The 14,896-nt window shown below is 38.3% G+C and overlaps 1 protein-coding gene across 1 annotated transcript in view; it reads left to right on the top strand.

Moving 5' to 3' along the window:
- The window catches only part of FSHR (follicle stimulating hormone receptor), a 225,127-nt gene that overhangs the window by 124,196 nt on the left and 86,035 nt on the right, over positions 1-14,896 (top strand). Inside the window, exon 4 of the mRNA XM_066266462.1 lies at positions 5,104-5,178. Within this exon, the coding sequence (XP_066122559.1) occupies positions 5,104-5,178 (75 nt within the window). The remainder of the gene's footprint in view (positions 1-5,103; positions 5,179-14,896) is intronic.

The raw sequence follows: 14,896 nt of genomic DNA, 5'->3' as shown, positions 1-14,896 counted from the left end.
TCACAATGGCATGAAACTAGAAATCAACCACAACAGAAAAGCTCAAAAATTCTCAAACACATGGAAACTAAATAGCAGGTTATTAAATAATGAATGGATTAAGAATGAGATAAAAGAAAAAATAAAAAATTTCTAGAAACGAATAATAATGAGCATACAACAACTCAAAATTTAAGGGACACAGCAAAAGTAGTACTGAGAAGGAAGTTGATAGCAATACAGGCACACTTTAAGAAACTAGAAAAAGTTCACATAAACAACTTAACCTTACATCTAAAAGAACTAGAAAAAAACAGCAAGTAAAGCCCAAATGTAGTAGAAGGAAGGAAATAATAAAGATCAGAGCAGAAATAAATGACATAGAGGCTAAAGAAACAATACAGAGGATCAATGAAACTAGGAGCTGGTTCTTTGAAAAGGTAAACAAGACTTTAACTAGACTCACCAAGAAAAAAAGAGAGAGGACTCAAAAAATAAATAAAATGAGAAATGAGAGTGGAGAAATAACAACTGACACAACAGAAATACAAAATATTGTAAGAAAATACTATGAAGAACTGTATGCCAAAAAACTAGACAACCTAGATGAAATGGACAAATTCCTTAAAACATACAATCTTCCAAAAATAAATCGGGAAGAATCAGAAAACCTAAACAGACCGATTATACCAAATGAGATCAAAACAGTTATCAAAAAACTCCCAACAAAGAAAAGTCCTAGGCCTGATGGCTTCACAACTGAATTCTACCAAATATTCAAAGAAGAACTAACTCCTATCCTTCTTAAGCTATTTCAAAAAATTCAAGAGGAAGGAAGACTTCCAAGCTCCTTTTCTGAGGCGAGCATAATTCTGATTCCAAAACCAGGCAAAGACAACACAAAGAAAGAAAACTAGGCCAATATCCCTGATGAATATAGATGCTAAAATTCTCAACAAAATATTAGCAAACTGGATCCAACAATATATGGAAAAAATCATACACCATGATCAAGTGGGATTTATTCTGGGGAGGCAAGGCTGGTAAATATTTGCAAATCAATCAATGTGATTCATCACATAAACAAAAGGAAGGAGAAAAACCACATGATAATTTCAATAGATGCAGAAAAAGCATTTGATAAAATCCAGCACCCATTCATGATCAAAACTCTCAACAAAGTGGGACTACAGGGAACATACCTCAACATGATAAAAGCCATCTATGTCAAACCCACAGTCAACATCATACTCAATGGGCAACAATTAAAAGCAATCCCCTTAAGGTCAGGAACAAGTCAGGGGTGCCCCCTTTCACCACTCTTATTCAACATAGTCCTGGAAGTCCTAGCCACAGCAATTAGACAAGAAGAAGAAATAAAAGGCATTCAAGTTGGAAAAGAAGAAGTAAAGTTATCATTATTTGCAGATGATATGATATTGTATATAGAAAACCCTAAAGTCTCAGTCAAAAAACTACTGGACCTGATAAATAAATTCAGCAAAGTGGCAGGATATAAAATCAATACTCAGAAATTGGAGGCATTTTTATACACCAACAACGAACAGTCAGAAAGAGAAATTAAGAAAACAATCCCCTTCACAATTACAACCAAAAAAATAAAGTACCTAGGAGTAAATTTAACCAAGTAGACTAAAGACTTGTACTCAGAAAATTATAAAACATTGATAAAGAAATCAAGGAAGATACAAACAAGTGCAATTATATTCCGTGCTCATGGTTAGGAAGAATAAACATCATTAAAATGTCTATATTACCCAAAGCAATTTATAAATTCAATGCAATACCAATAAAATACCAATGGTATACTTTAAAGATATAGATCACATATTCCAAAAATTTATATGGAACCAAAAGAGAACACGAATAGCCTCAGCAATCTTAAAAAAGAAGAATAAAGTGGGAGGTATCACACTTCCTGATATCAAGCTATACTACAAGGCCATTCTACTCAAAACAGCCTGGTACTGACATAAGAATAGCCACATAGATCAATGGAACAGAATGGAGAACCCAGAAATAAACCCTCGGCTCTATGGACAACTGATATTTGACAAAGGAGGTAAGGGCATACAATGGAGTAAAGAGAGCCTTTTTAACAAATGGTGTTTGGAAAATTGGTCAGCTACCTGCAAAAAAATGAAACTAGACCACCAACTTACACCATTCACAAAAATAAACTCAAAATGGATAAAAGACTTAAATGTAAGCTGTGAAACCATAAGCATCTTAGAAGAAAACATAGGCAGTAAGCTCCCTGACATCTTTCGCAGTGATATATTTGCTGATGCATCTCCACGGGCAAATGAAATAAAAGACAGGATAAACAAATGGGACTATATCAAACTAAAAAGCTTTTGCACAGCCAAAGACAATAAGAACAGAATAAAAAGACAAACTGCACAATGGGAGAACATATTTGACAGTACATCTGATAAGGAGTTAATAACCAAAATTTATAAAGAATTTGTAAATCTCAACACCAGAAAGACAAACAATCCAATCTAAAAACGGGAAAAAGAAATGAATAAACACTTCTCCAAAGAGGACATACAGATGGCCAATAGGCATATGAAAAATGCTCAACATCACTAATCATTAGAGAAATGCAAATTAAAACCACAATGAGATGTTACCTCACACTGGTCAGAATGGCGCTCATCAACAAAACAACACAAAATAAGTGCTGGTGAGGATGTGGAGAAAGGGGAATCCTCCTGCCCTGCTGGTGGGAATGCAGACTGGTGCAGCCTCTGTGGAAAACAGTATGGAGATTCCTCAAAAAACTGAAAATTGAACTGCCTTTTGACCCAGCTATCCCACTTTTAGGAATATACCCCAAGAACACCATAGAACTGTTCCAGAAGGAGAAATGCACCCTCGTGTTTATGGCAGCATTGTTCACAATAGCAAAGATCTGGAAACAGCCCAAGTGTCCCTCAGAGGACGAGTGGATTAAAAAGCTTTGGTACATATATACTATGGAATACTACTCAGCCATAAGAAATGATGACATCGGATCATTTACAATAACATGGATGGACCTTAATAACATTATACGGAGTGAAATAAGTAAACCAGAAAAAACTAATAACTATATGAACCCATACAGAGATGGGACTTGAAAATGAGACTCAGAGACATGGACAAGAAAGTGATGGTAACGGGAGTGGGGGGGTGTGGGTGGAGAGGGGGTGAGGAAGGAGAGAGAGGGTATGGTGGGAGGAGAGGGGCACAAAGAAAACCAGATAGAAGGTGACGGAGGACAATTTGACTTTGAGTGAGGGGTACACAGCATAATCAAATGTCAAAATAATCTGGAGATGTTTTCTCAGAACATATGTACCCTGATTTATCAATATCACTGTTTTAAAATTAGTAAAAATAAGATTAAAAAAAATTTTTAAAAAACACAAAAAACCTTTTGGTGTGAAAACTCCTCCTCCAAGCACACATTAGCATAGCAATGATCCTTCCCAAGCAGGAAGGTAATTAGCAGTTTTACCTGGCAGCGCCATTCACATGGGCAGCAGCCATTTTAAACAATAAAAGTGAGCAAACCTGGAAAATACAGATTTTACAAATTTATTTGCCCAACACACAGTTAGAAAAGCCAATAAGCCACTCTTCTACCTTTACAGATGAGCATGGAATGGCACAGAGAAGTTACTGCCTGAAGTCACCAGCCAAATTCATAGTAGAATAAAGATTTAAACATAAATCTCTTACCTCTTTTGTATCTTTTTTAAAAGCTTCAAGTATTTGCCAAGTATCCATAGGGAATCTACATATACATACACATACGGTTTCTAATAACCAACATGTTATACACAGAGACACACAACTTTGTTAGGAATGACAAACATTGTCCATTTTGGCAGACTCTCTCGCCCTTTTCCTTCCTTCCGCCCACCCTGCCCCCACTCTCTTTCTTCCTCATTGTCATTAAGCCTCTGCAACTGATGCCTCCCTTCCTCTTCCCACTGCCTTCCTGCTCCTTTCTTTTTTCTCTCTCTGCTTGACTTCTCCTTACCCTATTGGGGAAAAGAGACACCACCAGAGTCTCAGAACCTACAGGAAATATCAGAGAAATGAACGAAAGGACAGCCAGACCTCTAGACAGGGTCAAGCAGGCTTCCCCCTATGCAATTCAGTGGCAGTGGAGCTAATGAGACAGCTTTTTCCTCCATGGAGAGATGCTCACCCTCATGTGGCACTAACTATACTGAAAGTGATTATTTACCCAGTACTTGAATCTGGGTAGCTACATATTACTGCAGTGTAAAAGTTAATGAAACACAGAGGAAGTAATTAACACAGAGCATCTCTGCAAATATGCATTGATCCAGCAAGATGGGGAAAGGGCAGCCACTCTATTGGAATCCAAATGTAAATATGCTCACCTCAAAACTATTGATCAGGACACGGCTCAGGCCAACCTGAAGCAGAAGTCCCCATCTCCAATGGGCTGAAAGGGAGCAGCCTCAGTCTATATCATGAAGGGAATTGTTGGTGCATCCCCAGCTAACATCTGCTGGGATTTCATGGTTAAAACCAGAGATGGCCACTGTTTGTCCCCATCTTTGTTTTCCTTTGCCTCTTCACTGTCTTTTTCTCCAACCTCCTTTTGCCCCTCAGCATGTTTCCTTCCCTCCCATCTCCTTTTCACCCTCTTCTGTTGTTTTCCATCTTCTTATCTCATCTCCTGACCAGACTAAAGCTCTATTCCCTATTTCAGTCTCTTCTCTACCCTCTTAGCCTCCTCAGATCCTGGAAGAGCATCACTGGGAGAAGACTCCATGTGCTCAGGGTGAAAATGACACCCCACCAGTGCTTTCTTTGCCTCTGAGGAACAGAGCCCAGGAGAGGTCTGGTGGGATGACAGCTAAACAAGACAAGGTTAATATTTAGTTTTGCACAATTTAGCATAGTAAAGGGCAATGCATGAATGCTCAGTTTTTATTGAAATGATGGATGGATGGATGGATGGATGGATGGATGGATGGATGGATGGATGGCATTGATATGTTCTGCATAACATAAAAAAACACTACAGCATTCTTTGCTGCTGACATTATGCTCATGTTCTTTTCTCTTTTACAGTAGAATTGAAAAGGCCAACAACCTGCTATACATCGACCCTGATGCCTTCCAGAACCTTCCCAACCTCCAATATTTGTAAGAACTCCTATATTCTGGTGCCCCCTCTATGATTAAGTTGTGTATTCTTATTTTAGCTAAATGTCCACTCTCTACTTTGGGAAGCAATTGCTTTTTATCAAAGATGTGAGGCAGAAGTAGAGGTGGAGGGACACTTGCTGCTGGATTTTGGTTTAGTTTAATGAGTGAATTCTGCTAATATAATTGTATTTTGTTTTCATTTACTATAATAGACATCATAAGAAATGTCATTTGCATTTATGGGATTGTCACATAGACCTTTTGCAGAACTCAGTCTTAATTTAGTGTTAATGAGGTGCAGCCAAAATTTCTGTTAGCATTTAACTTGTGACCTTGACCTCAAAGACATCATCTCCTTTGTTCTGCATATATGCATTTTTTTTCTTTGATAGATTACATTGTTTTATTTTGTAAGTTTTGGCTAATAATAGAAATCGTATCACTCAGCAGAGAGGTTCCTAGTGTTTGAGCTCCAGCCCATGGGGCTGGCCCCATTAGCAAAAACACTGCTTCTTCTCAGATGGCTTCAGATTAGTGAAGGGCTTGGCAGAGCCCTGGGTGCTAGGATGTGCCCCACAAAAGAACAGGCAAGAATTTGGGCTATGAAATACAACTTTCCAGGTCTGTTTACTGATCTCAGATAAGAACCTAACCTCTCAAAGCTTGTTTCTTCATCAAGAGAATAAAAATAATAAATTTGTTATTAACAACATTATAATGCCTAACCAGCTATCTCTACAGGACAAAATTCTAAAAAACAACTAGATATCATTTCTCACCTGTGAGTTGATCAGAGGAATGGGACTGCTAACGGAACTCTTATTTTCCTGGTCTCAGCTCAGCTCAGTCATGCACCTGTGGTTAGTTGGCAGGTCACCTGGTGGCTGACTGCTCTGGATGGTCACCGTTGAAATGACAGCTGTCCTCCAAGGAGTGCTCATTTCCAGCAGGCTCACATAGGCTTGTCCTCATGACAACCCTAGGATTCCACGAGAGCAAGCTGAAGTTTGCAAGCCTCTTGAGACTAAAACCCTGAACTAGCACACCATCTCTGCTAGTGCATTTATCAGCCAAAGCAACTCATGGGACCAGCCCAGATTCAAGAAAGGCAGAAGCAAACTCTATTACTTGATGGGAAAAGCTGCAAGGTCACAATACCAGAGAATGATACAGAATTGAGACCATCTTTGCAATCAATTTGAAACATATAAAAAGTTGTGTGCAGTGTCTGTCATATAGTAAATGCTCAATAAATATTAGCTACTATTGATGGTAGGACTCTGTTCCTACACTTGGATCTATGAGAGCTGGAGCTAGTAGGCACATTAAGGAACACAGGGCCATTATGTGCCTTAGATCTCTGAATGGAGACTGACTGATGGAATAAACAATTTAACAGAAGAAAGGACACATGACCTGGGTCTAAGAAAAAAACAAGGTCATCCACTTCTGAGTTAATGCCAGTGAGAGGACTGGCTATATGGTGTGCAATCTGTGCAGTTGCACAGGGCCCATGCTCCAAAGGGCCCCCACGCAGAGAACCTCAGACTAGGTTTAGCCCTCTGCTGTTTGGTCTTGAAAACCTTAACCATTTCTAAACAAGGGGCCCTGCATTGTCATCTTGCATTGTACTCCACAAATTTAAATTTTGTAGCCAGTCCTGCTCAGAGGTTAGGGTTATGGTTACTGTGAGTTTCAGATTGGGAGTCTTGGCTCTCTAAATGGACTTTGCTATGCTCTCTGCAGAGACTGGCCTGGATGAGGCACATGGAGGAAATGTGGATTAACAGACATGACACAGGCCTTAGAATCAGAAAATCTAGGGCTTCATCCTGACCCCACCATTTACTCTTGGGCCAACAGTGGGCTTGTGAGACATACATGGCTTTTATAAACTCCCAGAGAGATTTATATATAACATGTGTTTTTACAAAATATTTTATACTAAAAATGCTTTAGAACATTAAAAAATAATATTTGTACATGATTATTTCTGGTCAACAAATGTCTACCATTTCATCCTCAGGAAAATCCCTCTAAGTGTTGAATAGAGAGTTATGCTGACCACTAAGACCTTTAAGCCTTTACCTAGAGTGTTGGAATGAGGTCAAAATGATTATTTTGGGGTCATGCCTGAGCAGTATACAAAAGAAAAAGAAAAAGATCTGTGTGTGTGTGTATGCGTGTGCGTGTGTGTGTGTGTGGTCAGAAAGACTAGATTCCAAATATTTTTTAACTAGAAATTCTATTATCTTCTCTAAGTCTCAGTTTCCTTATCTGTAAATTGGATGGTTGTGATAACCAAATAAGACATGCCTGTAAAGCACATTTTGCAAATTGTTTTTCAGTATACAAACTATAAGAAACTATACAGATATAAAATTATAGTGCCTATTACCCAGTTAGTTTCCTTCATTCCATCTTCTTTCTCCATTTCCTCCCAAATACCATCCCTCCCTTTCTCCTTCTCTCCCTGTCCTCCTAGAAAGTCTGAGTGAAATCTGGGTGGGTGGGCAGAGCATGGAGCCTTCAAAAACAACAAAAGCACCTTAGGACATGCATGGGGGCATGCCAATTCAGACTTTTACATATAATTAATGAAAAGTACTCCTGCAGAGGACAAATTCAAAAAGAAAACCACCCATCACACACATTCTACAGCTCATGATAATAACAGCATAAATAATAGTGAGAACGGTGGACTGGGAGCAGATGAATAAGGAGATAAAGAATCGTTGCAAAGTTTGAAATCAAGAGATGCAGAATTTGACCCCAGTGTTGGCCCACCACTTGTGGCCAGCACCATTTCTTCTTATTAACAGGGGCACTTGGCCTCTCCTCTGGTGGATGAGGGCTTGGGAGAATGTGGCATGGAGAAGACGAGACTCTGGCAGGACACAGGGGACAGAGCTATAATTTTCACTCTGGAAGGGACTGAAATCGGTGTCATCTGTCATGGAGTCCAGCCTCTCCTTTGAGCCCTTTCTCACTGAGCAGTGTTGTGTTGTCCCCAGGCCCCTTTGGCTCTCCTATCAAATCCAGACAAAGCAGGAGGTGATTGATTCCAGTTCCATCCTTTTCTGAGAGGAATTTATTGTTCTCATAGCATTTGAAATGCTTCATAAATGGGGAAAGAAAAGAATTAGTAAGCAGTTTGGAGGAGTTGTGTCATTGTCAACAAATCGTCTGTGACTGCTCTGAAAAAATTATCCTTATGTAATTCTACAGTGTACAAAATTCTTTCACATTCACTGCTGTACAGATGCCCATTGGAAGCGGAGACAAAGAGTGGTTCATCTTAAGCCTTTTGATTTATTGCCCAAGGTGTGCCATCCCCACCTGCACACTCCTCCTCGGGATGTGGCACACCAGACCCTGAGAATTCAAACATAGTAGAATTCAAAATTCTACTAGCAATATATCTATTCAAAAATCAGACTGTGGCCCTTTGAACTATTTCCCCAACTTCAAAGATGAATTACCTAAATTCATAGTTGTTTCTTTAATTAAAAGATGACATCATGGAAACAAAGTCCATTTACACTTCCTCCCACATTTATTCATGTCTGAGCAGCTAGGTAGAGGTGAATGGCAACAATTTCAAATGTTATTTTGGATAAACTATTTGTTCCAAAGGAAAAATACACACACACAGTGACATCACGGAAATGGTGCCGTGAGCAGCGCGTCCGACAGATCTCCCCAAAATCTCAACAAATTTATCAACTAGAAACAGAAAAATTTATCCTCGGAGCATTCCGGAGTTCCACACAAACTGAAAGCGAAAGGACTGTTATCACTTGAATATGAGAGACGAGGGTGTGGAGGAAGCTAACTACCACAGGGACGTTCATTCAAGCCGCAGAGGGAGTGCACCTGTGTGCTATCAACAAGACCACCCTCAGATGCCAATAAGAAAGAGGAAATCGAATATTATGGATACAAAAGATAGAGAGGTAACACAAATAGATGTGGAAAAATCTATGGAGAAAAGACTTAACATATTGGAAGCCTTGGAGCTAAATGACAGAGATTTAAAATAGAAATCTTAGAAATACTCAGAGATATAAAAGAAAACACAGAAAGGCAATTTAGGGAGATCAGAAAACAACTCAATGAACACAAAGAATATAATACCAAGGAAATTGAAACTATAAAAATAAATCAAACAGAAATGAAAAACTCAATTCACGAGCTGAAAAACGAGGTAACAAGCTTAGCTAACAGAACAGCCCAGATAGAAGACAGGATTAGTGAAATAGAAGACAAACAACTTCAGGCACAACCGAGAGAAGAAGAAAGAGACTCAAAAATAATAAAAAATGAGAAAGCCCTACAGGAATTGTCTGACTCCATCAGAAAGAATAACATAAGAATAATAGGTATATCAGAGGGAGAAGAGAAAGAAAATGGAATGGAGAAAATACTCAAACAAATAATAGATGAGAACTTCCCAAGCCTGTGGAAAGAACTAAAACCTCAAATTCAAGAAGCAAACAGAACACCGAGTTTTCTTAACCCCAACAAACCCACTCCAAGGCACATCATAATAAAGATGACACAAACCAATGACAAAGAAAAAATTCTCAAGGCAGCCAGGGAAAAGAAGAGTACAACATATAAAGGAAGGCCTATTAGATTATCATCAGATTTCTCAGCAGAAACTCTACAAGATAGAAGAGAGTGGACCCCAATATTTAAAGCCCTGAAAGAGAGGAACTTTCAGCCAAGAATACTATACCCATCAAAACTATCCTTCAAGTACGAAAGAGATATAAAAACATTCACAAATACAGAAAAGATGAGAGAATTTATCAGCAGAAAGCCCCCACACCAGGAAATACTAAAGGGGGTTTTCCAACCAGATTCAAAGAACAAAAGAAAACAAAACCACAAGTAACAGCTCCACCAAGAAAACAATAAACCCAAACTTAAACTGTGACAACAAAGGAAAAAAAAGGGGGAAGAGGATGGAGATTAACAGTAGCAAAGGACGATGAAGTGCAGAAATACTCATAAGATAGGGTACTACAATGAATATGGTAGGTACCCTTTTCATTACTTAATGGTAACCACCCTTGAAAAAACCACCACAGACCTGGGAACTCATGGATCAAGAATCCGGAAGGATTAGAACCACCGGTGGAAGCATTAGAACTGGTCGCCATCCGCCTCATTTTTCCGCGAGGAAGTTGATGCCCAGTGAGGCCGAGGGACGGAGAGTGACCGGCGCAGGTTAATGGGAACAGGACATAATTGATTCAGAAGACATCCCAGAGAGTACAGAACTCAGAGAAAACCAGGACAGGAGCCAAGAAAACCCAAGAGAGGAGGGTGGTGAGCCTACTAGGAGAGAAGCCTCCACTTCCCTGGAGTGAAGAAATCACTTTCCTGAAATCTAACTACGGGGAGAAGATGGCAGCAAAGTAGGCGGACACACAGATGCCCAGCTCTCACCACCAAACTGGAATACAAATCAATTTAGAAAAAATCAGCATGAAAAACCAACTCTGGACTACAAGAACAGCTCTCAAAAACCAAGAAGCAAAGAAGAAACCACAACAAACCTGGTAGGGAGTGCCTGAATCTCCCCTGCTTACAGGAATGGAGGAAAGGGGGAGGCTGAGAGCCCAGAGGGGATCTCACCCCAGAGAAAAGAGCAGAAAATACTGCTCACAGTCACTTGCCTGGCAACCAGGGAGCGAGGTGTGTTGAAAAGACCAGCTTATCTCCTAAGTGGAAAGGACAGAGAGAGGGACAGACTGTGAGGGGTTAAGGAAAGCAGGAGACAAAATAAAAAAGCTGACTTATCCATGCTCAAGGCGGCCATAGCTGGGGGAGGGACTGAACCATCCACAAAACAGTACTGAATTGCTTCTGGATCAGAGATCTTCAGACATCTCTCCAGCTCCAATCAGAGCAACAAGACACAGCTGAAAACAAGAAGTGGGGAGGAGGGGCAGTAACTCAGGTCTCTGTGGAGATCTGAGATACACCTCCCCCTACTGAAGCTGAGAAAACACCCTGCCCCCAGAGAGATTAGTTGGAAGAAGAGGCCTTCAGAGTATCAGGTAACACCCATCACATTCCTGGATACAGATTCAAGGAAGCCCCCTGCTGAGATCAGTAAACAAGACTATCACCTGTTAAGAAAACAAACAAATCAAGGCTTCAAAGCTGCCCAAATCTAAAAGTGGATTAAAAATAATAGCTGACACCAACCCAAGAAGACCTAGAAATAACACAACTGAAAACTGGAGGCAGACAACACCAAGCCTAGACTCAACCAACTCTACAAATAAAACACCCAAACACAGTGAGAAGACAAAAAAGTGCAATTGAAATGAAACCCCAAGAGACACCTTCAGGAAATGAACTGAGTGATATGGAAATAATCAAACTTCCAGATGTGAAGTTCAAAATAATGATTGTAAGGATGCTTAGGGATCTTAGAACAACAATGGATGGTCATTATGAACACCTAAATAAAGAAATAGCAAGTATAAAAAAGAATAAGTCAGAGATGACAAATACAATATCAGAAATAAAGACTAAAATGGAAAGAATTAAAAACTGGATAGATAGAGCTGAGGATTGAATCAGCGAGTTGGAGGACAACTGGAATGTAGGCATGAAAACAGAGAATAAAAAAGAAAAGAGACTCAAAAAGTCTGAGAAAACTCTTAGAGAGCTCTGTGACAACATGAAGAGAAATAACATCCACATCATAGGGGTTCCTGAAGAAGAAGAAAAAGAACAAGGGATAGAGACTTTGTTCAATCATATCATAGCTGAAAACTTCCCTAAATTAATGCAGAAGAAACTCTCACAAGTTCAAGAAGCACAGAGGACTCCATTAAAGAGAAACCCAAAGAAACCTACACCAAGACACATCATAATTAAAGTACCAAAGCTAAGCGATAAAGAGAAAATATTAAAAGCTGCAAGAGTAAAAAAAGCTATCACCTACAAAGGAGCCCCCACAAGGATGATATCCAACTTCTCAACAGAAACACTTGAGGCCAGAAGGGAATGGCGAGAAATATTCAAAGTAATGCGGAACAAGAACTTAGAATTAAGACTACTTTATCCAGCAAGGCTATCATTTAAAATCGAAGAAGAAATAAAAGCTTTCCAGAAAAAAACAACTCAAGGAATTCATTACAACCAAACCAACGCTGCAAGAAATGTTAAGGAGCCTGCTGTAAACAGATTAAAGTGGAAAAAGAATATAGCTAAAAAGGAATACAGCTTTAAAGAATAAAATGGCAATAAACAACTACATATCAATAATAACCATAACGTATCAAAAGACATAGGGTTGCTGCATGGATAAGAAAACAGGACCCGTACATATGCTGTCTACAAGAGACACACCTTAGAACAAAAGATACACATAGATTGAAGGTAAAAGGATGAAAAAAAAAACATTTCATGCAAATGGAAATGAAAAAAAAGTTGGGGTAGCAATACTTATATCAGACAAATTGGACTTTAAAACAAAAGATATAGAAAGAGATAAAGAAGGCCACTACATAATGATAAAGGGAGTAATCCAACAGAAAGATATATAACTATTATAAATATCTATGCACCTAATATAGGAGCATGTAAATATATAAAGCAGACTTTGATGGATTTAAAGGATGAGATCAGCAGCAATACTATAATAGTAGAGGATTTTAATACTCCACTAACATCACTAGATAGATCCTCAAGAAAGAAAATTAACAAAGAAACAGCAGACTTATTGGACACACTAGATCAACTCGATTTAATAGATATCTTCAGAACTTTCAAACTAAAGCAGCAGAATATGCATTCTTTTCAAGTGCTTATGGTACATTCTCTAGGATAGACCACATGTTAGGGCACAAAAGTGCTCTCAACAAATTTTATAAGATTGAAATCATATAAAGCACTTTCTCCAATCACAACGGCATGAAACTAGAAAAGAACCAGAACAGAAAAGCTCAAAAATTTTCAAATACATGGAAACTAAATAGCAGGTTGTTAAATGGATTAAAAATGAGATCAAAGAAGAAATAAAAAAATTTTTAGAAATGAATGACAATGAGCACACAACAACTCAAAATTTATGGGACACAGTGAAAGCAGTGCTGAAAGGGAAGTTCATAGCACTACAGGCACACTTTAAGAAGCTAGAAACAGCTCAAATAAACACTTTAACCCTGCATCTAAAAGAACTAGAAAAAGAACAGCAAGTAAAGCCCAAATGTAGTAGAAGGAAGGAAATTATAAAGATCAGAGCAGAAATAAATAACATTGAGACTAAAGAAACAACACAGAGGATCAATGAAACTAGGAGTTGGTTCTTTGAAAGGGTAAACAAGATTGATGAACCTTTAACTAGACTCACCAAGAAAAGGAGAGTACTCAAATAAAATTAGAAATGAGAGTGGAGAAATAACAACTGACACAACAGAAATACAAAATATTGTAGGAAAATACTATGAAGAACTGTAATCCAAAAAATTAGACAACCTAGATGAAATGGAAAAATTCCTTGAAACATACAATCTTCCAAAAATCAATCTGGAAGAATCAGAAAACCTAAACAGACTGATTACAACAAAGGAGATTCAAACAGTTATCAAAAAACTCCCAACAAAGAAAAGTCCAGGGCCTGATGGCTTCAAACTGAATTCTACCAAATATTCAAAGAAGAACTAACTCCTATCCTTCTCAAACTATTTCAAAAAATTCAAGAGAAAGGAAGACTTCCAAGCTCCTTTTATGAGGCAAGCATAATTCTGATTCCAAAACCAGGCAAAGACAACACAAAGAAAGAAAATTATAGGCCAATATCTCTGATGAATATAGATGCTAAATTCCTCAACAAAATATTAGCAAACCGGATTCAACAATATATGGAAAAAATCATACACCATGATCAAGTAGGATTAATTCTTGGGAGGCAAGGCTGGTACAATATTCGTAAATCAATCAGTGTGATTCATCACATAAACAAAAAGAAGGAGAAAAACTATATGATAATTTCAATAGATGCAGAAAAAGCATTTGATAAAATCCAGCACCGATTCATGATCAAAACTCTCAGCAAAGTGGGAATACAGGGAACATACCTCAACATGATAAAAGCCATCTATGAGAAACCCATAGCCAACATCATACTCAATGGGCAAAAATTAAAAGCAATCCCCTTAAGATCAGGAACACGGCAGGGGTGCCCCCTTTCACCACTCTTATTTAACATAGTCCTGGAAGTCCTAGCCACAGCAATCAGAGAAGAAAAAGAAATAAAAGGCAGTCAAGTTGGAAAAGAAGTAAAACTATCATTATTTGCAGATGATATGATATTGTATATAGAAAATGCTAAAATCTCAGTCAAAAAACTCCTGGACCTGATAAATGAATTCAGCAAAGTGACAGGATATAAAATCAATACTCAGAAATCAGAGGCATTTTTATACACCAACAATGAACAGTCAGAAAGAGAAATTAAGGAAACAATCCCCTTCACAATTACAACAAAAAAAATAACGTACCTAGGAGTAAACTTATCCAAGGAGACTAAAGACTTGTACTCAGATAATTACAAAGCATTGATAAAAGAAATCAAGAAAGATACAAACAAGTAAAAGCATATACTGTGCTCATGGTTAGGAAGAATAAACATCATTAAAATGTCTATATTACCCAAAGCAATCTATAAATTCAATGCAATACCAAT

This window comes from Saccopteryx bilineata, chromosome 3, assembly GCF_036850765.1.
Source record: "Saccopteryx bilineata isolate mSacBil1 chromosome 3, mSacBil1_pri_phased_curated, whole genome shotgun sequence".
Taxonomy (NCBI): domain Eukaryota; kingdom Metazoa; phylum Chordata; class Mammalia; order Chiroptera; family Emballonuridae; genus Saccopteryx; species Saccopteryx bilineata.
This window is presented reverse-complemented; position numbering and strand designations above follow the sequence as displayed.